This window comes from Sebastes umbrosus, chromosome 10, assembly GCF_015220745.1.
Source record: "Sebastes umbrosus isolate fSebUmb1 chromosome 10, fSebUmb1.pri, whole genome shotgun sequence".
NCBI lineage: Eukaryota > Metazoa > Chordata > Actinopteri > Perciformes > Sebastidae > Sebastes > Sebastes umbrosus.
This window is the reverse complement of record NC_051278.1, coordinates 11768287-11788840: the sequence shown is the minus strand read 5'-3', so window position 1 is coordinate 11788840 and position 20554 is coordinate 11768287. Positions and strand designations below refer to the sequence as shown.

General features: G+C 40.6%; 2 protein-coding genes across 12 annotated transcripts in view; one reads left to right on the top strand and one right to left on the bottom strand.

Moving 5' to 3' along the window:
• march5 (membrane-associated ring finger (C3HC4) 5) overlaps positions 1–6199 on the bottom strand; it is a 29313-nt gene extending 23114 nt beyond the window's left edge. The window contains exon 1 of one of the 2 annotated variants that reach the window (XM_037781993.1): positions 5768–6199. In XM_037781993.1, the coding sequence (XP_037637921.1) occupies positions 5768–5811 (44 nt within the window). In that variant the 5' untranslated portion in view covers positions 5812–6199. The remainder of the gene's footprint in view (positions 1–5767) is intronic. The other variant, XM_037781992.1, reaches the window with a different exon arrangement.
• A 363-nt stretch (positions 6200–6562) lies between these two features.
• cpeb3 (cytoplasmic polyadenylation element binding protein 3) overlaps positions 6563–20554 on the top strand; it is a 51822-nt gene continuing 37830 nt past the window's right edge. For 2 of the 10 annotated variants that reach the window (XM_037781982.1, XM_037781981.1), the window contains exons 1-3: positions 6563–7075; positions 8952–9904; positions 18275–18428. In XM_037781982.1, the coding sequence (XP_037637910.1) occupies positions 6931–7075; positions 8952–9904; positions 18275–18428 (1252 nt within the window). In that variant the 5' untranslated portion in view covers positions 6563–6930. Of the gene's footprint in view, positions 7087–7113; positions 7426–8124; positions 8574–8609; positions 8778–8951; positions 9905–18274; positions 18429–20554 lie in introns of those variants that run through there. The other 8 variants (XM_037781985.1, XM_037781983.1, XM_037781988.1 and 5 more) reach the window with 7 other exon arrangements.

Here is a 20554-nt window from a genome sequence, read left to right as displayed (position 1 = left end):
AGACTAAATAAAGTTAATATTTGACATAATTCTGTCAATTCTACTTCATCTGCATTGTGATCTTACAAAAGTAGACTATGTATATATAACTTTGAGCTCTAATTTTTAAGGTTTGTATTTGACAAAGAAAATGAACATCACTATCTAATGCCTAGTTCACACTACACGACTTTAGCCCTGATTTTCCGCCCCCCATGACGGTTTTTGGAGGTCCCCGACAAAAGCCCCAGATCAGAGGCAAATAGGCGTTGGCGAACCGCTCGCACATCGGCACTCGAGGGTCATGTGTGAACTACTCAAAGACGCAAACAGAGCAGCTCTCAGACGCTCCCCGATGAGCTACAGCCAATGACAGTGCAAGACACGGGTTCAGGGGAAACGTGAGGAAGGAGGGGTCGCCTGTAACAATAGGAACTGTGTGACCGCCTGTCTCCGGTCAGTCATGTAGTGTGATAACCACAATGACTTAAAGATTCCCGATTACAAGACAGAAAGTTGTGTAGTGTGAACAATACAGCGATCTGACAACTTTGAAAGTTGTGTAGTATGAACTTAGCTTAAGGATTGAAGAAAGCCTGTAGACACTGACACCACCCTATATCAAAATTTAATCAAATCATGGCTACAGGGTCAATCATTATTAGCCCTTATACATACACACATATACAGCACATATTTGTATACCCATTCATACAAAGAGCAACAGGGTCAGCGATTTGGACAACAAAAGCAGACGAAAAAGAGAGTAAAACAAGGAGGTTGTGTGAGAGCCAATAAAAAGGTCAGGCTGGATTGAAATGTGTCCCCCACATCTATTTGTGAAACACTGCATTGCAGGGGCAGCTGGCTGCTTGTGGCAGGCCCAGATAAGAGCATGTGGAGCCTTATGTTTGTCAGTGATAGAGGCTGGGTACACAACCATCTAGAAGCAAGGGGACATGACATACATCTTCCTGCTATCAGCTTCTCAAACACTGTCAGGGTTATTGCGTCTGCCACACACCCGCAGCAGCACACAGCTAGAGAACATTTCACAAAGCTCACATGCCCTTCCTTTCTTTCTGCTACTGTACCATGTGCTTGGGAAATGGTTTCAAAGTCCAAAGTTCAATATTGACAGAAAGTGCTGCGTCAAATGCCTACAAATGCCTTTTAGTACGCACTGCACAAGCTATCAAATGCCAGGAACTATTTTGAGAGAAACAGCACACCAATGTGCTCGGTGGACATAATGTTGCAGCATCTGCTCACCACCACTCACACAGAAGATACTCACATATGATAACGCTTGGAGAAGAGCCATCGTGGCTTTGTCTGACTTTAAAAAGTGAACCCATTATATCCATGAACCATTGTTTTATTATTACATACAGAATAAAGGTGGGTAGACATTAGCCTGGTCAGTTAGGAAAAATGTTTGAGACAGGGCTGTCAATTGATTAAAAGATTCAATCGCATGATTGCCCATAGTTAATCGCGAATAATCGCAAATTAATCACACATTTTTGTATCTGTTCAACATGTACCTTAAAGGGAGATTTGTCAAGTATTTAATACTCTTATCAACATGGGAGTGGACAAATATGCTGCTTCATGCAAATGTATGTATATATTTATTACTGGAAATCGATAAACACAAAACAATGACAAATATTGTCCAGAAACCCTCACATGTACTGCATTTAGCATAAAAACATATGCTCAAATCATAAAATGGCAAACTCAAGCCCAACAGACAACAACAGCTGTCAGTGTGTCAGTGTGCTGACTTGACTATGACTTGACCCCAAACTGCATGTGATTACCATATAGTGGGCATGTCTGTAAAGGGGAGACTCGTGAGTACCCATAGAACCCATTTTCATTCACATATCTTGAGGTCAGAGGTCGAGGGACCCCTTTGAATAAAGCCATGCCAGTTTTTCCTCGCCAAAATTTTGCATAGTTTGGAGCGTTATTTAGCCTCCTTCGCAATAGATTCCTTAGGTTTTCTAGTTTCATATGATACCAGTATCTTCACTCTAGCTTTAAACTGAGCCCGCTACAACCTAAAAATTACGAGTTGCATTAATGTGTTAAAGAAATTAGTGGCGTTAAAACTAATTTCATTAACTAGACAGCCCTAGTTTGAGATTTATCTATGTCCAACTTCAAAACAGGACAACTTGCTCCCTTGGTGGAAAACACTTAGATCTTATCACATCTGCTCTTAATGTGCAGTGCTTGTATAGCCAAGTCCAAGTTTACACTTCAATTTTGAATGAAGATAATGAAATTACTATGTAAAGTAGTAAATTTATCACACATTACCTGCCACTTCAATCATAGTGATTAGCTTTATTGAATTCATTACATGGACTTCAATTACCCATTCATCCCCACAAAATTGTGTATAATTTTCAACGCACATGCCAATAAAATAGAAGCAAGATGATAACACTTGACATATCATGACTTGCCCTTTATAAAATGACTATTTATTCAATTTTTTTAACATGTCAAATACACTGATTACACAAACGGAGATGTCATCAACTTGATTAATTTGAACACCTGACACCTCAACATCCTGACGGGACTATCATATTGCATTTGATCCAGCAGATTCACTCATCTTGTTTTGCAACTGCATTATGATCAATCAGAACTTCACGTGATGTGTACTAAATAGGTGTGAAAGCTTGCAAGCAGAAAAACATAATAAAATATCCATGTTTGTTTGAGTTTTTTAAATGAATTTAGTTCAAATCAGAGAAAAGGGGCTTTCTGGGGGTGTATTTACATGAATAATTGAACAGATCGAAACCAGCATTTTGCATTTTTTTTTTAATTATCTTAATAATTGAAACACCCTGTTCAAACATCACATACATAAATCCCTGAGGTGAGCTACTCTTTGTCCTCTCTACTTCCAGTACTACTTTGTAAATATTTGTAAAATTAGACTTCTGTATTTTAGGGGTTTGAATCTTAAATTACACTTTGCCACTGTGAAATGCCTGTGCTGCATCACCATTTAATTGTAGAGCAGCATGAACAAAACGCTGCATCACAACAACACTGGAAATGGTCACAGCAGGAACTAATGCTCTAGCTAAAATAACCCACGAAGCCAAACACAAGCAGAATAATAATGTGCTTAATGTGAATTCAACTTGCTGCCTAGAGAGGTTAGTTGCTGGCTATCACATAGAATAAAAAGGGGCAGTCTTTCAGACATGAGTGAGGCTGCAGTGTCTGGACTGTACGTCTAGTGTGACTGACAAAGTGATGAGCTACAGCTTTGTGCGAGGTTCAGGACGTAGTACTGCTCCAATCCAAGGGACCCGCGGAGTTGCTGACTGTGTGCTTTGGCGTCCCTGATGGAACATTACTGACAGTAGGATTGTATGTGTTTATAGCTCAAAATGATTCCCCACCTGTCCCTGTGAATCTCCGTCCATGTGACCATGAAACTGTTCAACCTAAGGTGCTGCATTCTGCCAAGCAAGGCTTCAGTCTAACTTGACATTTCAATGTCAGAGGACATGTTTGAACTTATGAAACTTGCCACTGCAACAGTGCAGTTTTCATTCTGTTGCTTTGCTGTTTTCCCACATTTAGTGTAAAATATCACCACAATCCCTAGCTAGTGACATATGACACCTGCTCGTACTTTATCGCTCATGCAGCTTTTCCTAAAGAAGTCAGCACCTCCACTAAGTCTTTGCTCTCAGTGTACGCTCAAAATGATTTTCTCTCTTTTACAAATCGGTATGGTGGCGACACATATTTTATCCATGCACACAACTCAGACATCTTATCAAGTAACTGAAGAGTTACTTAAGTTTTGGTTATTGTATTCACCCGTGTGTGTGTTTACATAGTACGTATCCAGGGAAATTAAAGTAAACTTGCCATGGAAATGGTATTCAGTGTCTTATGTAACAGAAGATAAGGAGACGGGTTTACTCATTCAGTGCCATAATGACTGTTAACTATGAACGTGACATTCAGCCTTCTCCTCGACATAAAGGTCAATAGTTAATAACAGGCCAAATGTTTTTGGGAAACCTACGATAGCAGTTGAAACTCTGACCTTTAACTGATTGATTCAGAGTCCCTACTTTCAACCGCATCAGGCTAAAGAACACTTTTGTCCATCAGTCCATCTTGTTGCTAAATAATAATTAATGTGCTGCTAAAGACATGTAAATCCAGAGGACAGATGGTAATTTTGTAATTGGGTTATGTATGAATAATTGTGATGTGTTTTGTTTTTTGTCTGATGGGTCTTACTTGTCTGTCTGTCTATGGTAACAGTAGGTCTATTGTATTTGTCTATTGTCTATTTATATATATATACATATATATATATATATATATATATGTGTGTGTGTGTATATATGTATGTGTGTATATACACTCACCGGCCACTTTATTAGGCACACCTGTCCAATTGCTTGTTAACACAAATAGCTAATTAGCCAATCACATGGCAGCAACTCAATGCATTTAGGCATCTAGACGTGGTGAAGACGACTTGCTGAAGTTCAAACCGAGCATCAGAATGGGGAAGAAAGGGGATTTAAGTGACTTTGAATGTGGCATGGTTGTTGGTGCCGGACGGACTGGTCTGAGTATTTCAATAACTGCTGATCTACTGGGATTTTCTGGGAAAAGAGAAAATATCCAGTGAGCAGCAGTTGTCTGGATGGAAATGCCTTGTTGGTGTCAGAGGTCAGAGGAGAATGGGCAGAGTGGTTCGAGATAATAGAAAGGCAACAGTAACTGAAATAACCACTCCTTACAACCAAGGTATGCAGAATACCATCTCTGAACGCACAACACGTCGAACCTTGAAGAAGATGGGCTACAGCAGCAGAAGGCCACCCTGTACCAGCAAGGTGTACCTAATAAAGTGGGCGATGAGTGTGTATATATATATATATATATATAGAAACTCTGACCTTTAACTGTTAGTTAATTTACAGGTAACAAGGTTAACAGTATATATATATATATATATATATATATATATATATATATATATATATATAACCATAACACAATACATATTTTTTTAACGTTGACCTTGTTACCTGTAAATGAACTAACAGTTAAAGGTCAGAGTTTCAACTGCTAATGTAGGTTTCCCAAAACATTTGGCCTGTTATTGTGTTTATTTCTGCAGTGTTGATACAGGACATCCTCTGCTACTTCTGTCATATGATCAATAACGTTACTGCATTAAGTGATTTTAATACCTGCATATCACTATGACCATATTCACCTTAACATTATATGTATATATATACATATATATACATATACTGTTAACCTCTATATACTGTTAACCTTGTTACCTGTAAATAAACTAACAGTTAAAAGTCAGAGTTTATTTTTATATATATATATATCTATATATATAAAATGTTAAGGTGAATATGGTCATAGTGATATGCAGGTATTAAAATCACTTAATGCAGTAACGTTATTGATCATATGACAGAAGGAGCAGAGGACGTCCTGTATCAACACTGCAGAAATACACTCATGTTAGCATAACGTTAGCATAACGTTAGCCTAACGTTACTGATAGTCACACATAGTTCTAAGTCAGTAGTCGGTACACACCGATAACTAACTACATGCCAAGTCAACGAGTGTCTGAACACGTTGACATAAACCACGTTAACGTCCTCTGATCTCAGTCAACCAGTAGTGACTTTGCGTGTGTTGCTAACGTAGCTAACTATTAGCATGTTAGCTTTAAACTTGAACTCACCTGTCCAGATTCTGCTGCATAACCACTGCGCCCTGGTCCGCCATGATCGTAGAAAAGCAAAAAAGACTGTCTTGTTTGGCAGAGGAGATTAACTGCGTTACAAATAAAACATTAAAACGGCCTGTTGCTGTGCTGCAGCTGTGGAAGGAAGGCTACCTGAAGCTAACTAGCTAGCTACCACAGGGCCTTTGTGTTGACACGGAGACTCAGCTGCAAAACGAGCCAATAATTAAGCTATAAAACTATCCCCTCGCGGTCGTGACAGTCTATACAGCATCTACCTGCGACCATACACTATTTAAGGTAAGAAAAATCCCCTTTTACATCTGCTACGGCCTCGTTTAGTCACTAATAGTATCGCATTGACCGCTTGACTCCATTAACAGGCTCGTCTCTGAGGTAACACAAACTGCTGTGCGTGATGGCGTCATCAAAACAAGGACGTGTGGCGACGCAGAGGGCACGTCACATAGGAAATGTAGTTCTATTCAAGATTCAAGATGTTTATTTGTATGCAAGATATACAGGTACTATCGTGTGAAATGCTTTTTGTTGGGAAGCTCCATTAAAAATAATAAGTTATATTACAAGTATAAAAGGAAATACTTTGTACAAGGGCATATTAAGAATATATACAGGCATATTAAGAACATGTACAGGCATATTAACAACATATGCATTAAGAACATATACAGTATAAGATATATTTTTGTGTGAGAAGGTGTCGTGTGAATTATCTATTTAAAAGTCTGATGGCCTGGGGGGATAAACTGTTCTACTATAGTGCTTCCCTCCCTCTTTATGACCAAAAAAATATCAAATTAATGTTGTGAATGCACTCCCAGGCAGATGTGCCAAAGAGAAACCACTGGCTTCTTGAAGATAGAATGAAGATGAAGATGCATATATGGCTACAGAACACTTCTAATTGCAGTAAGGTGTTATAATTAGCCTATTTTGAGTATTTCCTCCACATATTCCTATTTTTTTTTTATTTATGCTTTAACAAGTTGTAACCTCACCAATAGGTCAGCTTTGGAACTAATGTTTTTGTGCTTCTTTTTTTTTTAAACCACAGCAGTCAAAAAATACAGAATATATAAACTACATATTTGTTGCATAGTGATAAACTACAACTCCCAGCAGCCACCTCGGCATCATCCATGCGCCGCAGTCAATCAGCTGTTGAGGCAACTGCTGACTATCTCGGCACAAGGGTACTAGCTCGTTTGTCATATCTAAACCCAGACGAGGGCAAACAGAAATATCTTTTTATTTACAGAGTCCCCAAAAAGGTGAAGGATAAAGGTAATTCACAGGCAAGAGAAGCGACCACTGCTGCTGTGTGTGTGTGTTGTGTGTGCATGCTGTTTTATGGTTTGTATAGAGGAGGACGCATATGGATTAAAGGGATTTCAAGGCAAGACAGCTTCATGAAATGTTTCGGATGAGGCATCCAATCTCTGCGATGAATAGGCATTAGATTTAGGCAGTGAGTGTGGTGAAGGTCCGGTGAGGTGATCTACTGTGGAGCTGCTGATTCTGCTGCTTTGATGACCTTGGAAAAGCGCAGCTCTTGGAGGAGAAAAACACGGATTATCTGGTGGTGGGGTGTGATCCACGCTTGGTTATTGCGATTGCCTTTAAAGTCCAACTTGGTAAATGATCCGACATGTCATCATGAAGGGTTATTTTTCATAGTCTACTGCGTTCATGTTATTGAAAGGCCTCAGTGTTGGCTGCATTATAGCTCTCCTGCATGCTGCAGACAGTCAAGAGGAGCCTTATTATCAGTGTTATTGTTGGATTTAATTTATCATATTGGTGATTTGACACCCTTATGGGTTGTGCCTTGTGCATGTGATCCAGCTGACAGAATATAGGCCGAATTGCTCACTATATATATGCCTTGCAATGATCAAGCATATTGTGGTGTATTTACATTTTAAATTGTCCTGCTTGTTGATAATAATATGGCAACTATATATGGCTTTCTGAATGCAAAAAAAAGAGCCATCCAGATAATAGTCGAGGGTGTGCAATTGGGGCTTTTTGCAAGGCGTTGTCTCTGAAAATGCAAAGTATAAAGGAGGATTTTTGCATGCAAAGGGTTCAATATAAAGTCTCACTTTGAATAGAGGACATAGAGGCTTTAAGTTATTCAAATGCATGTATATATATGGGTGCATATCATTATGTGAATGCCAAGTGGCTGTGTCAATGCGGACCTCGGGCAGAGTCCCTCTTTGCGCTATAATAAAATCCCTTAGCCTACTATAAATCATATCATAGACTTTTGTATTGAGTATTGCTCATTTGGCCAGTCAACTTTATCCTATATTAGCCTAAATTTGTTTTTTATCGTGCTAAAACTATTATATCCTATAAGTGACACATTTTTTTATTCTAAGGGAAAGATTTTGCCGGTATATGAGACATCTTTGCGGTATAATAAAGCGGTTCAGGTGCGTCATTTTTCCACTGCGTAAAAGGTGAAGGCGAAGTGTTGCCTTTTCGGGTGTAAGTCATTTCAGTTTTGTGGTCTTGCGTGTATACCTGCAGGTCAAGGTGGACCTGTGTGTTTTTTAGACCGGGTTTGAAGGACGGACAGCTGTATTTACTGACGTATGTAAATGAATATAGGAGGGGAGGTCCTTGGGGCTAAAAAAAAAACACACTGAATCAGTTTCACATTGCAGCTCCGGAGAGTTCCTGCGTGGAAGGAAAAAAAAAACGAGACGTGGCGAAAAATCTGGTGAATATGCATGCAGCCATGCTTTGTGTGGGATATTCTGAATCATTCTTGGTGTGTATAGTCTTTTGGGATAAGTGTGTTTTCTTCTCCTTTTTCTCGGGCTAAATGGGTGATCGCAGCCTGGTCTGTCTAACATCATATCGGAGTTGTTCCCAGTTCATCAGATCCTCCAACAGCCTCGGCGGTGCATGAATCAGAATCAGAATTAGAATTAGAATCAGAATCAGAATCGTGTTTATTGCCAGGTATAAAGAGGTATACACTAGGAATTTGCTTTGGTTTTGTTGGTGCAAGTAAACAGTAAATAGATAAAAACGTTAGAATAAAATAAGAATAAAAAAATTGAAATTCTACCAATATAAAATATACAAAATAAGCTATAAACATGATATAAATAATAAGTCTCTTGTTTCCACCTCCTCGTTGCAGCTCAGCAAACCATGCAGGATGATTTACTGATGGACAAAAACAAAGCCCAGCCTCACCATCAGCAAGATCCCACGCAAGTAGACCCTCCTCTCTCCACCTCCACATCGGAGCCCACTTCTTCTTCTTCTTCATCGGAGTCGGAGAGCCCGTCGACCGGGTGCAACCAAGCAGCAGCAGCAGCAGCAGCAGCAGTGCTGAGCAGCAGCAGCAGGAAGGACAAAGTGCCGATGGAGTCGCCGATCCTGCCCGGGTTGAGCTTCCACCACCAGCCGCAGCAGCAGCAGGAGACCGGCGGTCCACTCTCCTCGCCGTCCTCCTCCTCTTTTGGGAGCACTTGGTCCACCGGGACGACTACAAACGCCGCCGTGGATGACAGCTTTTTCCAGGGAATACCCTCCGTGAACGGCACGATGCTTTTCCAGAACTTCCCCCACCATGTCAACCCGGTGTTCGGGGGTAATTTCTCCCCTCAGATGGGTCTGGCTCCCCAGCAGCAGCAGCAGCAGCAGTCCCAGCAGCAGCAGCAGCAGCAGCAGAGGCGGTCCCCAGTCAGCCCGAGCCAGGGGCCCTTTCCCCATCAGAGAAACGCTTATCAGACCATCATGAACAACAGCAGCAAGGTGTCGTCCACTTCTTCTTCTTCTGCCTCATCGTCCGCTTGGAATAATCACCAGAACGCAGCGTGGAGCACTGCTGCAGCCTCCAACCCCTGGAGCGGGCTGCAGGCGGGCAGGGACCCGCGCAGAGCGGTGGGCGTCGGGGTCGGGGTCGGGGTCGGAGTCGGTGTCGGGGTGCCGTCTCCACTGAACCCCATCTCACCCATGAAAAAGCCCTACACCAGCAATGTTATAGCACCCCCCAAGTTCCCGAGACCTGGTCCCCTCGCACCCAAGCCCTGGATGGAGGAGAGCGCCTTCAGGACTGACAACAGCAACAACATACTGCCTTTCCAGGTAAATACACTCCCAGATTAAGAGCAGGCGTAAAGGCCTATACCTCTATATATGCTTTAACCTGTATTTATAATGTTTTACCTATCAAAAATATAGTATGATTGTTTTTTCTATTCAAATATTCAAGGGAAACCTAAAATAGGCCTTCAACAAAAGCCTTGATAAGGTCACACTAAACTCATCAGTACCACAGGTCCATATATTATAGTGATATTATAGGCTATTCAGTCATAGTCAATTGGGGAAAAAAATAGCATTTAAGAAATCATTTCATGGCATGAATCATACACACTGCATGTTGACGTGACCAGCATGTGTCAGCTATAGGAAAGGGCAAGGATGTCCTGTTTACTCTTTGAATACAGAATGAGTTAAGTAGGACAAATACATGTGAACATTGACGTCAACATGGGAACATTCTTGCTTTTTCCCTGTCCAATCCCAATCTTCAATTAAATTTTTTTTCTATATAGCGTCAAATCATAACAGAAGTTATCCAGAGACACCTTTTATATAAAGCAGGTCTAGAGCGTTCTGCATTATTTACAGACACCCAACATGAAATCTCCCATGAGCAACAGCAACAACATACTGCCTTTCGAGGTAAAAAAACTGAGTATAAGAGCAGGCTTATAGGCCTATACTTCTATATGCTTTAACCTGTATTTATAATGTTTTACACTGGTGGTCAACCTATTAAAATATAGAATGATTTTGATTTTCTATTCAAATATTCAAAGGAAACCATCAGTGCCTGAGATTATAAAATAGGCCTGCAACAAAGGCCTTGATAAGGTCACCCTGAACTCATCAGTACCACAGGTCCATATATTATGGTGATATTATAGGCTATTATGTCATAGTCAATTGGAAAAAATAGCAATTAAGAAATCATTTTATGGCATGAATCATGTTTTTTAAAGCCTATCCTATAATAATTTTCACATGCAACCCACAGAGGCATTCATTTTAAATTAATTCTGCATTATTTTAAATGTGCCTTATACACTGAAGCTGTGAGTTGAATTGACAAAATGACCATCAGGGTTTTTGCCGGTATAGCAGTGGATATTTTCATCCTGCTTGTGTCTTGCTGTCAGATTGTGTGCATGGTGGAGGTCAAAGAGATCTATAATGAGACAGCCAGTTCTTGAAGTATAACACTCATCGATCACTGCTATTTTTACGCATTCAAAGACAGACAAGACACACACTGCAGGGTCAATCCTAGAAATAGTCGCTGTGCTCGGTTTTATTGCACTTAAATGGTTAAATTCCCACTGCCAGCTCACTGCGTGGGGTTTAAAGGACACATGACGCATTCAGGTGCCGCTCGTAACCTTCTAAATTCAGACTGACAGGATCTTAATAGGCATATTTGAATACCAGCTCACCCTAATTATCAGCAATTAATTTCTTGCTTTCAGTGATGTATTTTATAAAAAAATACAGTGCAGTAAACTGCAGGAAGAATGTGATGCACAGCAAATATAAGACATTATACTAATAGGCAACTACTACTACTAATAATAATAATAATGACAGTAATAAAGATAATAATGTGTCTCTCTATTAGTTCGTTATAACACGGTTCCCTTGCTCTCCCCTCCTTATCTCGTAGAAAAAATGCTTTATTTTTCTGTCACTATTTTCAACATAGTTAGTAGTTCATGTGCGCTCTTCTCGTAATTACACGATTTTGGACAGTACCTGAAGGCAACATCCATACTCGCATTTGATTGGCTTGTGATCCGATAATGGGCGGGGTTTGACAAAGGAACCTATCAATTATTATATTTATATATTATATATATATTTATATATATATATCCAAACCTGAAGGTAGAAGAATTTTTTTTATTTTTAATTATTTTAATTTTTTTTGCAATTTACAGTAAAAAGAAGAAGACAATATTAAGCTCTTTTTATGAGTTTCAACAAAATATTTTTACGTAATTCAAGTGCTAACAATGATATATGTCTGGGTTTCTGTTGATAATAAGCTGCATGACCATGAGAACTATATTCAGGGTCAAAACATACTAGTAGGTAAATTAATTTGCATAAAGTTATATGTTGTTTTTATATGAAAAGTGACAGCTGTAGCAGCATAACTATGTTAGATAACTATGTTCCTCTCAGCAGACCAAATACAACAACAACACTTTTGACTGTAGGTTCCTATCACAACATGTGACCAGCATGTGTCAGCTATAGGAAAGGGCAAGGATGTCCTGTTTACTCTTTAAATGAGTTCAGTAGGACAAATACATGTGAACATTGACATCAACATGGGAACGTTCTTGCTTTTTCTCCATCCAATCCCAATCTTTAATTACATTTTTTTTCTATATAGCGTCAAATCATTAGACACTTTTCATATAGAGCAGGTCTAGACCGTTCTGCATAATTTACAGAGACCTAACAGGAAATTTCCCATGAGCAAGCAAGAAAAACTTCCCTTTAACGGGTAGAAACCGCGGGCAGAACCGGACTCTGGGTGGGCGGACATCTGCCTTGACTGGTTAAGTCCAATCTCAATCTTCCTCTGCGTTTCTGGGTTTTGCTGATATGTAAGAGGGTGATTTAGTGTTGTTTTCTGTCATTTGGTCCATACATCAAATTCCACAGGACTCATCTAGCACCATCACTATAGTGGACACCGGAGAGTCAGTTTCATACTGGTCATTTGACTGACATTTGTGATTCCACAGTAAACCACATGAACAGTCCCAATACTGTGTGGCTTCTTCACATGGCTAGTCATGTGTTCTCCCTATGTTTAGTTATGCTGCCTGACAAACAAGCTGACATGAAAAATAAGCCATCTGGATACTCCCCCCTTTAAGTCACCGACTCACTTAAAAAAAGGAGTACTTGTTCACCCGATCAAAGCGAAGACTCGGGTGAACGGAGAGCGCCAGCCAAAACGTTAACCTGTTACTGCAGAGAGGACTACGTATGCAGAGGAAACACGGCCCGGCGCAGGGTGAAATTCCAACTGGCTTGAAACGTATAGCCTTTAGAGGAGATAATGATTGTGTGTGTCAGTCAGTGCCTCCCCAGGCTTTATTACACGTCTGTTGAGTTGAGTGCCTCGATCTGTTTTCTCTCGACTTGGCCAGCTCACAGCTCCAGTTATCACCAGGAGACAAGGTCAAGGGGCCACATGTCATGCTGTATAGAGTCGTGTGTTTACTGAAGTGAAACTCAGGCAAACAGCAGAGATGGAGTACAGTCGTATCTACTCTGGCGTGGCCATGAAAACAGGGTTAAAGTGACATGTTACAGTACTTCACTCATATATACTGTATGTCAATTAGAGCTGACAGAAAATGATTTATCTCTATTATTTGTTTGAGTCATGCAAAAGTTGAGTATTTATGCAAAAAGCCTTTTAAATGGGAGTGTTTCATATTATTGGGTTGGTCGGACAAGGCAAGTAGAGCAACAATTAAGTGCTTAATTGATTAGTTGTCAACTATTAAATTAATCGCCAACTATTTTGATAATCGATTAATCAGTTTGAGTAATTTTTAAGAAAACAAAAGTCAAAATTCTCTGATTCCAGCTTTTTTAAAGTAAATATTCCCTGGTTTCTTTACTCCTCTATAAACTGAATATTTTTGAGTTGTGGACAAAACAAGACATTTGAGGACGTCATCGTGGGCTTTGGGAAACACTGATCGACATTTTTCACAATTTTTTTGACATTTTATAGACAGACGAATCAAATTAATAGAGAAAATAATCAACAATGAAAATAATTGTTAGTTGCAGCCCTAAAGGCAAGCAATTTGATGATTGATTAATGATATTATCAGGGATATTTAGAAACTTAGAAAGCTTCCCCCAGAACCACAGAACACATTATTTTCAGGACCAGTGTGTAACAATTAGGGGGATCTATTGTCAGAAATGGAACATAATGTTAATAAGTATGTTTTCGTTAGCTTAGAATGAGCAGTTTATATCTACATAGGGAGCGTGTCCTCTTCACAGAGTCCACCATGTTTCACCGCCATGTTTCTACAGTAGCACAGAACAGACAAACCAAACTCAAACTAACTTTTCCTGCTTGGGCCGGAGTCAATAACATTACTCGCTCCCGTCGCTGCTGCTCTCTCTCTCTTGCTTCACCACTCACTTCCCTCATACACATACACACTCTACGCACTGGCTCTGCTCCAGATGACCTACGTTGCTCTTACAACAACTGGCTCTAGAGAGGGACATTAGCATTTTCGCGTCAGCCACCGCAACTCTCCAACACGCTTGGCACACAGGAGAGGCTTCAGTTGGTTGCAATCTCCTCACCTCAACGCTAGATACCGCCAGATCCTACACACTGTACCTTTAACGTCTTTCACAGGCTGTACTTTCCTTGACGAGTTAACACACCATTTATGTGTAAATTTGAATTCCCATTTAAGATCAGACATATAGCCAAAGTTGGCCCACCATCAGGTTCGATTTGGTTTCTTGAATGCAGTATAAAAGTGCTACACACCAATAGTTGTATCAGTAGGTGATACAATCTGTATATCTGTCAGCATTTTCTGTTGTCATTTGGATAATAACCATTTGACAAAGAGGGCATTTTTTAAGGGCTTATATAGGAACCTCAGTGATGCAATCCTGGCTGTAGCTCACACTTAGCTGTTTAGCAATTACACCCATAATTGGAGAAGAGTTATCACCAGGATGCAAGGTCAGTGCACCACATGTCAACTGTCCTGTTTACCGAAGTGAAACTTGCTGAGCCAAGCAGCAGCAGCAGCAGCAGCAGGCCGCCGGGTGCACACACACACTAGTCCCGCACCGTCATGTGGCCAGCTGGTGACAGGTGTATTCGTCGTCATTGCGCAGATCTCAGTATTCTTCGGAAGAAACACAGCGTTGTGTGCTCCTCCGATATGTGCTCGTACTCGCCTGCTGCTGGCTGACGCTTAAAGGCAGAGGAATGTGAGGAATTCAACTTAACATGTCGGTGTGAGGCTTAAGACGCAAAGTCACATGAGCTTTCTCGGGAGATATACCCTGACTTGGAGTGATGTTCGTGGCGGACGACTGTGCGGTCCTCCTGTGATCGTAATCACATCGTATCAGATCAAGAAGTTGGAAGTTAGAGGGCAGACTGACAGGTTGAGTGTCACAGTCAAATGATGTCTGAGCGTCATGCAAAAGAGCAGGAGTTTGGACGAGTTTGTGGGTGTAACCATCGAGTCAGTGTAATCTAAATATCAGGTGGGATACACATATATTTGTTGTAACTCTTTGGGCCTTTAACATAAAAAGAATTAACTGCTGCTTGCACTTTTTACAGTTCATAAAGGGAAAAAAACCCTATCGATGATAAATTCACCAACTGCCTCTGAATCTGGCAGCACTTAACCTCACCGAGCAGACTTTCCTCGTTTAAAACAGGTATTCAGCCACATTTTAAAGTCTGTTTCTTATCAAGATCTCCCTCATAAACACTCTTATATCTTGTTTATGTGCCGTGAGGAAAGACGATCTGCAGTGTAGTCAAGCTAGGTCAACCTGAACCTGCGATCCACACTATAGGGTTCTTGTGTGATGTTTAAACAGTAAAGTCTGTTTTGTATATATGATCTCTTTAGGTCGTCTGACTACACTGAGCTCTCTGACCCCCCCGTGTTCATCCACATGTGTCAGAGCAAATGGGAGGGGGGGAAAACTAAAAGCTCAGCGTTTCAAGTGTTTACCGTTTGTACCAAGTGGGCAGATTTTTATCTACGTGGCGCTGTCGGGTCCAGAGTGGAGGGAATAACGCTTTTGAATGCTCAGCCGAATGGGCAACAATAGCTGTGGTGTGCAAACAATGTGGCCCCGGCTCGGGCAGCGGACACAGGACACAGCTGCCAAGGCTGCAGCCTGCAGCTCCGGTTAGATAGACGCGCTCTCAGGCTTTACCTCTGGCACACATGACGTTCTCATAAATTCATTCACACACAGCGGGCGTCTAAACATTTCATCAACAGCAAGCGGTTTGACCTTGAAGTGTTTGATGTGGTATTGACCGACTAGTTCTGGACTCAATCCACCTCATAGGGTCAGGAAATTAGTCTGGAGAGGTTTTGTAAATCACCACATTTCAAGTGACACTCAGTGCCGCAGACTTGACAAATAGAGAAGATTGTATAGGGCTTCAAGTAATGATTATTTTGACTATTGATTAATCTGTCAAGTATTTTCTTGACTCATCAATTAACCACTTGGTCTATAAAACATCAGAAAATAGTGAAAAGTGTCCATCTCAAGTTCCCAGAGCCCAAGATGGTTTATTCAAATTGCTTGTTTTGTCCGACTAACAGTCCACAACCCCGAGATATTCAATATGCTATCATAGAGGAGTGTGAAGACCAGCAAAATACTCACATTTGAAAAGCTAAAACCAGAGAATTTTAGGCTGATAAACAAAATGTTGATAATAGTTATATCGATCGACTTATCTGATAATTGACAAATTGTTTCAGCCCTAGTCAGATCCTCTTCAGTTGTACGATTGATCAAAATGAACCTCCAGAGTAGAGCTACAACAATTAATTGTCAACTCTTAAATTAATCGTCAACTATTTTGTTAATCGATTTGAGTAATTTTATAAGAAAATAAAAGTCACAATTCTCTGATTGCAGCTTCTTAAATGTGAATATTTTCCGGTTTCTTTACTCCTCTATGACAGTAAACTGAGTGTCTTTGAGTTGTGGACAAAACAAGACATTTGAGGACGTCATCTTGGGCTTTGGGAAACACTGATCGACATTTTATTGGCTGGACCGCAGAGGGCCCGCCAAAGCGAGATTCAGCAGTGGCTTCGCCTATTTCTCTCTTAAAATGTTTTCAGAAGTAGATTTTGGTTACAGAAAGTTTACGAGCAGGCCACCAAGTTGTTTCCTGTTTGAAACGGCAAGCAGAAAACCAGGGACCAATTAGGTGCATTTCACGATAGGTTGCGTCACCACGTCCCCTAGTGTTCTCGCTGGACCTGGTGGACATGTACTGCTGGATTTAACATTATAGACATGACCACTGACTATTTGTATAACAATTTAGCCACAAATCCACAGACTGACCATACACGGTACAGACATATACTGTACTCGGTTTCGACCAAGTCTTGTTCACCAATTTCTGACATTTTAATGACCAAACAACTAAAAAATAATGGTTAGTTGCAGCTCTACTCCAGAGGGTCATACGCAAAGTGAGGAGTACTTCATCAGTTATGAGAAAGCCCAAGGAGTAACTGTTTTAGATTTAATTCTCCCCTTTGTTAAGAAATTCTGCACTAAATTATATAAATCCTGACAGATGGGGCTCCTCAGGGCAGACTCTTGTCTGTGCTTTCATTGCAGCTTTTTTAACATGAAAAGACTTTAAAGTAAAGATTCATATCTCACTTACAATATCAGCTGTATTCACCATCGTCTCCAGGGCTGACACATACAATCTAGTCCACCTTCCTTTACCTGTAACATCTAGATCTTTCATTTATATATTCGTCTAGATTAGCTAAGAATGCATCCCACACTGTCTTGCTTTTTTAAACAAAAAATGGGAGCTGTTGATACATGCAGGTTGTTGCTAGTGATCTGCCCGAAGGTAAGCACCCAACCAGAATTTCAACAGCAAGGCTTAAATAGGCCAGGTTTTCAAGATCGTGTCCTTCATACAGGGGTTTTCATATTGTTCCCCACTCTGTTGGTGATTCTGATTTTTTGGGAGGGATGGGATACATTTTATTTATGCTGTCAATGTTGTTATTTTGTTACATTTATCATTGTTATATTCTTTTTTGCTGTACTGTACAATATTAAAGAGGACCTATTATGCTTATTTCCAGGTGCATACTTGTATTTTGGGTTGACAAGCATATTTCGTCATAGTTTTAGTAAACAAAATTATCACTGATGCAAATGTGTTACTTGGTGACATCACCACATTACGGAAGAAAAGGCGGGACTTCAAGCAAGGCGTTTCAGGCAGTTCAGGAGCAGTGTTGCTGTGGGGGAGAGTAACTCCCTTTGGCGTAGACTTTGGGCTTTGTAACTTTGCAGACCTTTTACATGCACAAAAAACTATATAACATACTAAAGGAAAGGGAAAAAGCAGAAAAGGTCCTCTTTAACACCACATGAAAAGATCCAGGAGTTTACAAGTGCATTCATTGTATTTAAGCTGTGATATCAGAGAATGTTTTTATTATACAGTTCATATTAATGACACTTTTCGTTCTAACAGTTAGTGGTTCTAACTGTAGGAGCCATAAAGTGATAAAAGTATGTCCTCCCCTGTGTTTATGTTGTATATGATCTCAACCCTCTTCCTGTTTTGCTGTGTTGCAGGACCGGAATCGGCCCTTTGATGCTTTTAGCTTGCACTCTTTGGAGAATTCCTTAATGGATATGATAAGGACTGACCATGACAAAGGTAAACTGCACCCTGCCGGTGGCCCACCAATGACTATCGCTGATATTATATGGAGGAATCATTTTGCAGGTTAGGAATATTCATACGTCCATGCTTTCATTTTATTTGGGTTGTTTGTTTTTTTTTGCTTCATGAGCATAAATCATCTCTGGGTACATTTGTTTTTCTTTTGTCAATCTCTTTATAACCAGTACGGACCATCATGTTCTGTTTGAAATTGAAAAATTAACATTATGAGCCTTACCTGCAAAATCTCACATAATTTGTTGTGTTTGTGTGTGTGTGTGTGTGTGTGTTTGTGTGGACCAGATGTGCAGCAATGTGCACTCAGGTGGTGTTACTTGCTAATTGCATTTTCGTTTGCCCTTTCTTCTTCTTTCCCTCTGCTGATTGGAATCGATGGATGAAGTGAAAATGTCACATGACTTGACTGAATATGCTGTGAGCATAAATGTTGAGTGATTGAGTACATTTGAAAGCAGAAATCCTACTTGGACCTTTATTTTCTGTGTGATTAGAGTGTTTCTAAGCAACGCTGATACCCAGACAGAGTTTTTCATGGTGAAATGCCGATTCACACACAGTTTTATCTCCTGGGAAGTACAGAGAATTTATGAAATCATTATGAAATCTCTCTTGACGCCCATTTTTAAGGCCATCCAATGTATGTCAGGCCTTCTAAGCCAATATTTTCGTAGCACAGGTCACGTGTCTATTGTAAAAACTTTGGATCCAGTCTCCCAGATGGGGCCCTGTCAGGTTGGGTGTAGGGTTTTTTTATGCTCCCCCATCCTCCCACCTTAACAATGGAAAGATTGGTGGGAGGGGTATATAATGAGCAGAGCATGTCGCTTTCTCATGCGTGGAGTCTGTTTTCCCAATCTCGTGCTGAGAGAGCATTGTTGCGGCAAAATGGTCATCCCGGCCCGACCCAGCTTCACTGGAAAGGTGTCGTGATGTCCTGCAGGGCTTCCCCAGCGATTGTTTATCAAAGCATGACCGAAGCGACAAGGACGTGCATACCTGCATCTCTCTTTGCTTATTTACCCCTTTCGCCATCATGTAGACAGCATGGGGGCTGCAGTAAGCTACTGTGCCAACCACAGAGCAGTTCCACCCTGCTGGCGTACCTACTCACTGTCTGAGAAGGGCCCTATGCTTCGTCTGCTGCGTAATCTACTGCAAAAAGCAAAACTGCTGGTGCTTGTTTCACTCTGGAGGTCATTTAGATCAGAACTTGTATAAAAAACACTGTACTTAAGGGAAGAGTACTGCTACCTGACAGGCCTTGGTCATTTTGTTATGGAAAGGTCAGGTTTGGTCATTTTCAGAAGTAATTTCTTAAGAAATTCCTCTATTTCTCTCTCTGACTTACCAGTGTCTACATCCATGTATGTCATTTGTTGCAAGTAGACATGTAATGCCCAGAGGAAACAGCGAAAGATACCAAGTATAGAATATGTGTTGACAAGTTAAACATCAGTAATTGAAGAGTAGTGGCAAAAATGGAACTTTGAGCCTCAAATGTGGCATTACCAGTTGGGTTTGGGTCAGGTTGTAAAGGCATGGGCTGTAATCAGGTTAACCTGTTAAGCCGACTGAATATCCATTTTGTTTCATATGATTCAATCATCCTGGCATTGTCATTGACATGTTGGCTGATTTCCTGATGCGAAATGGGTGTGTTTTGTTTTGTTTTGCCCTAACCAGTTAGTTGCAAGCGACATACCCCCCTTACCTCTTACATCATTTTCAGTTGACGCTGAAGCTGCAGTATTTGTTTCTAGGAGCAGTTCACTTAAAAATGTTCACTTTAATAAAAAAAAGTTATCTCATCTGCGCTAGTCTCCATTTTTCTAATGCTTTCTTTTTAGGTAGGAAGCTTAAGTCTAAAGTCTGAATTGCTAAACAAATCAGAGATGTCGGGGTGGCGATTCTGGAGGTCTGGAACCATGCAATGTTCAGGTGTTTTAGGGGTTTTAGTGCCGGTGCACCGTCACACTGCAGCAAAGATGACCGAGCATTTAGTGCTGCGGTTGTGAAGTTGCTGGTATGCAGTGAAAATGTCACAGACTGGCCAGGACTTCATTTCCCAAAAGCATCTTAAAGCTAAGATGAACTTTATTCCATTATAAGCAGGGCTGGGTATCAGTGCTCGATAATACCTTTAAGGTATCGACTAAAATAACCCTGTA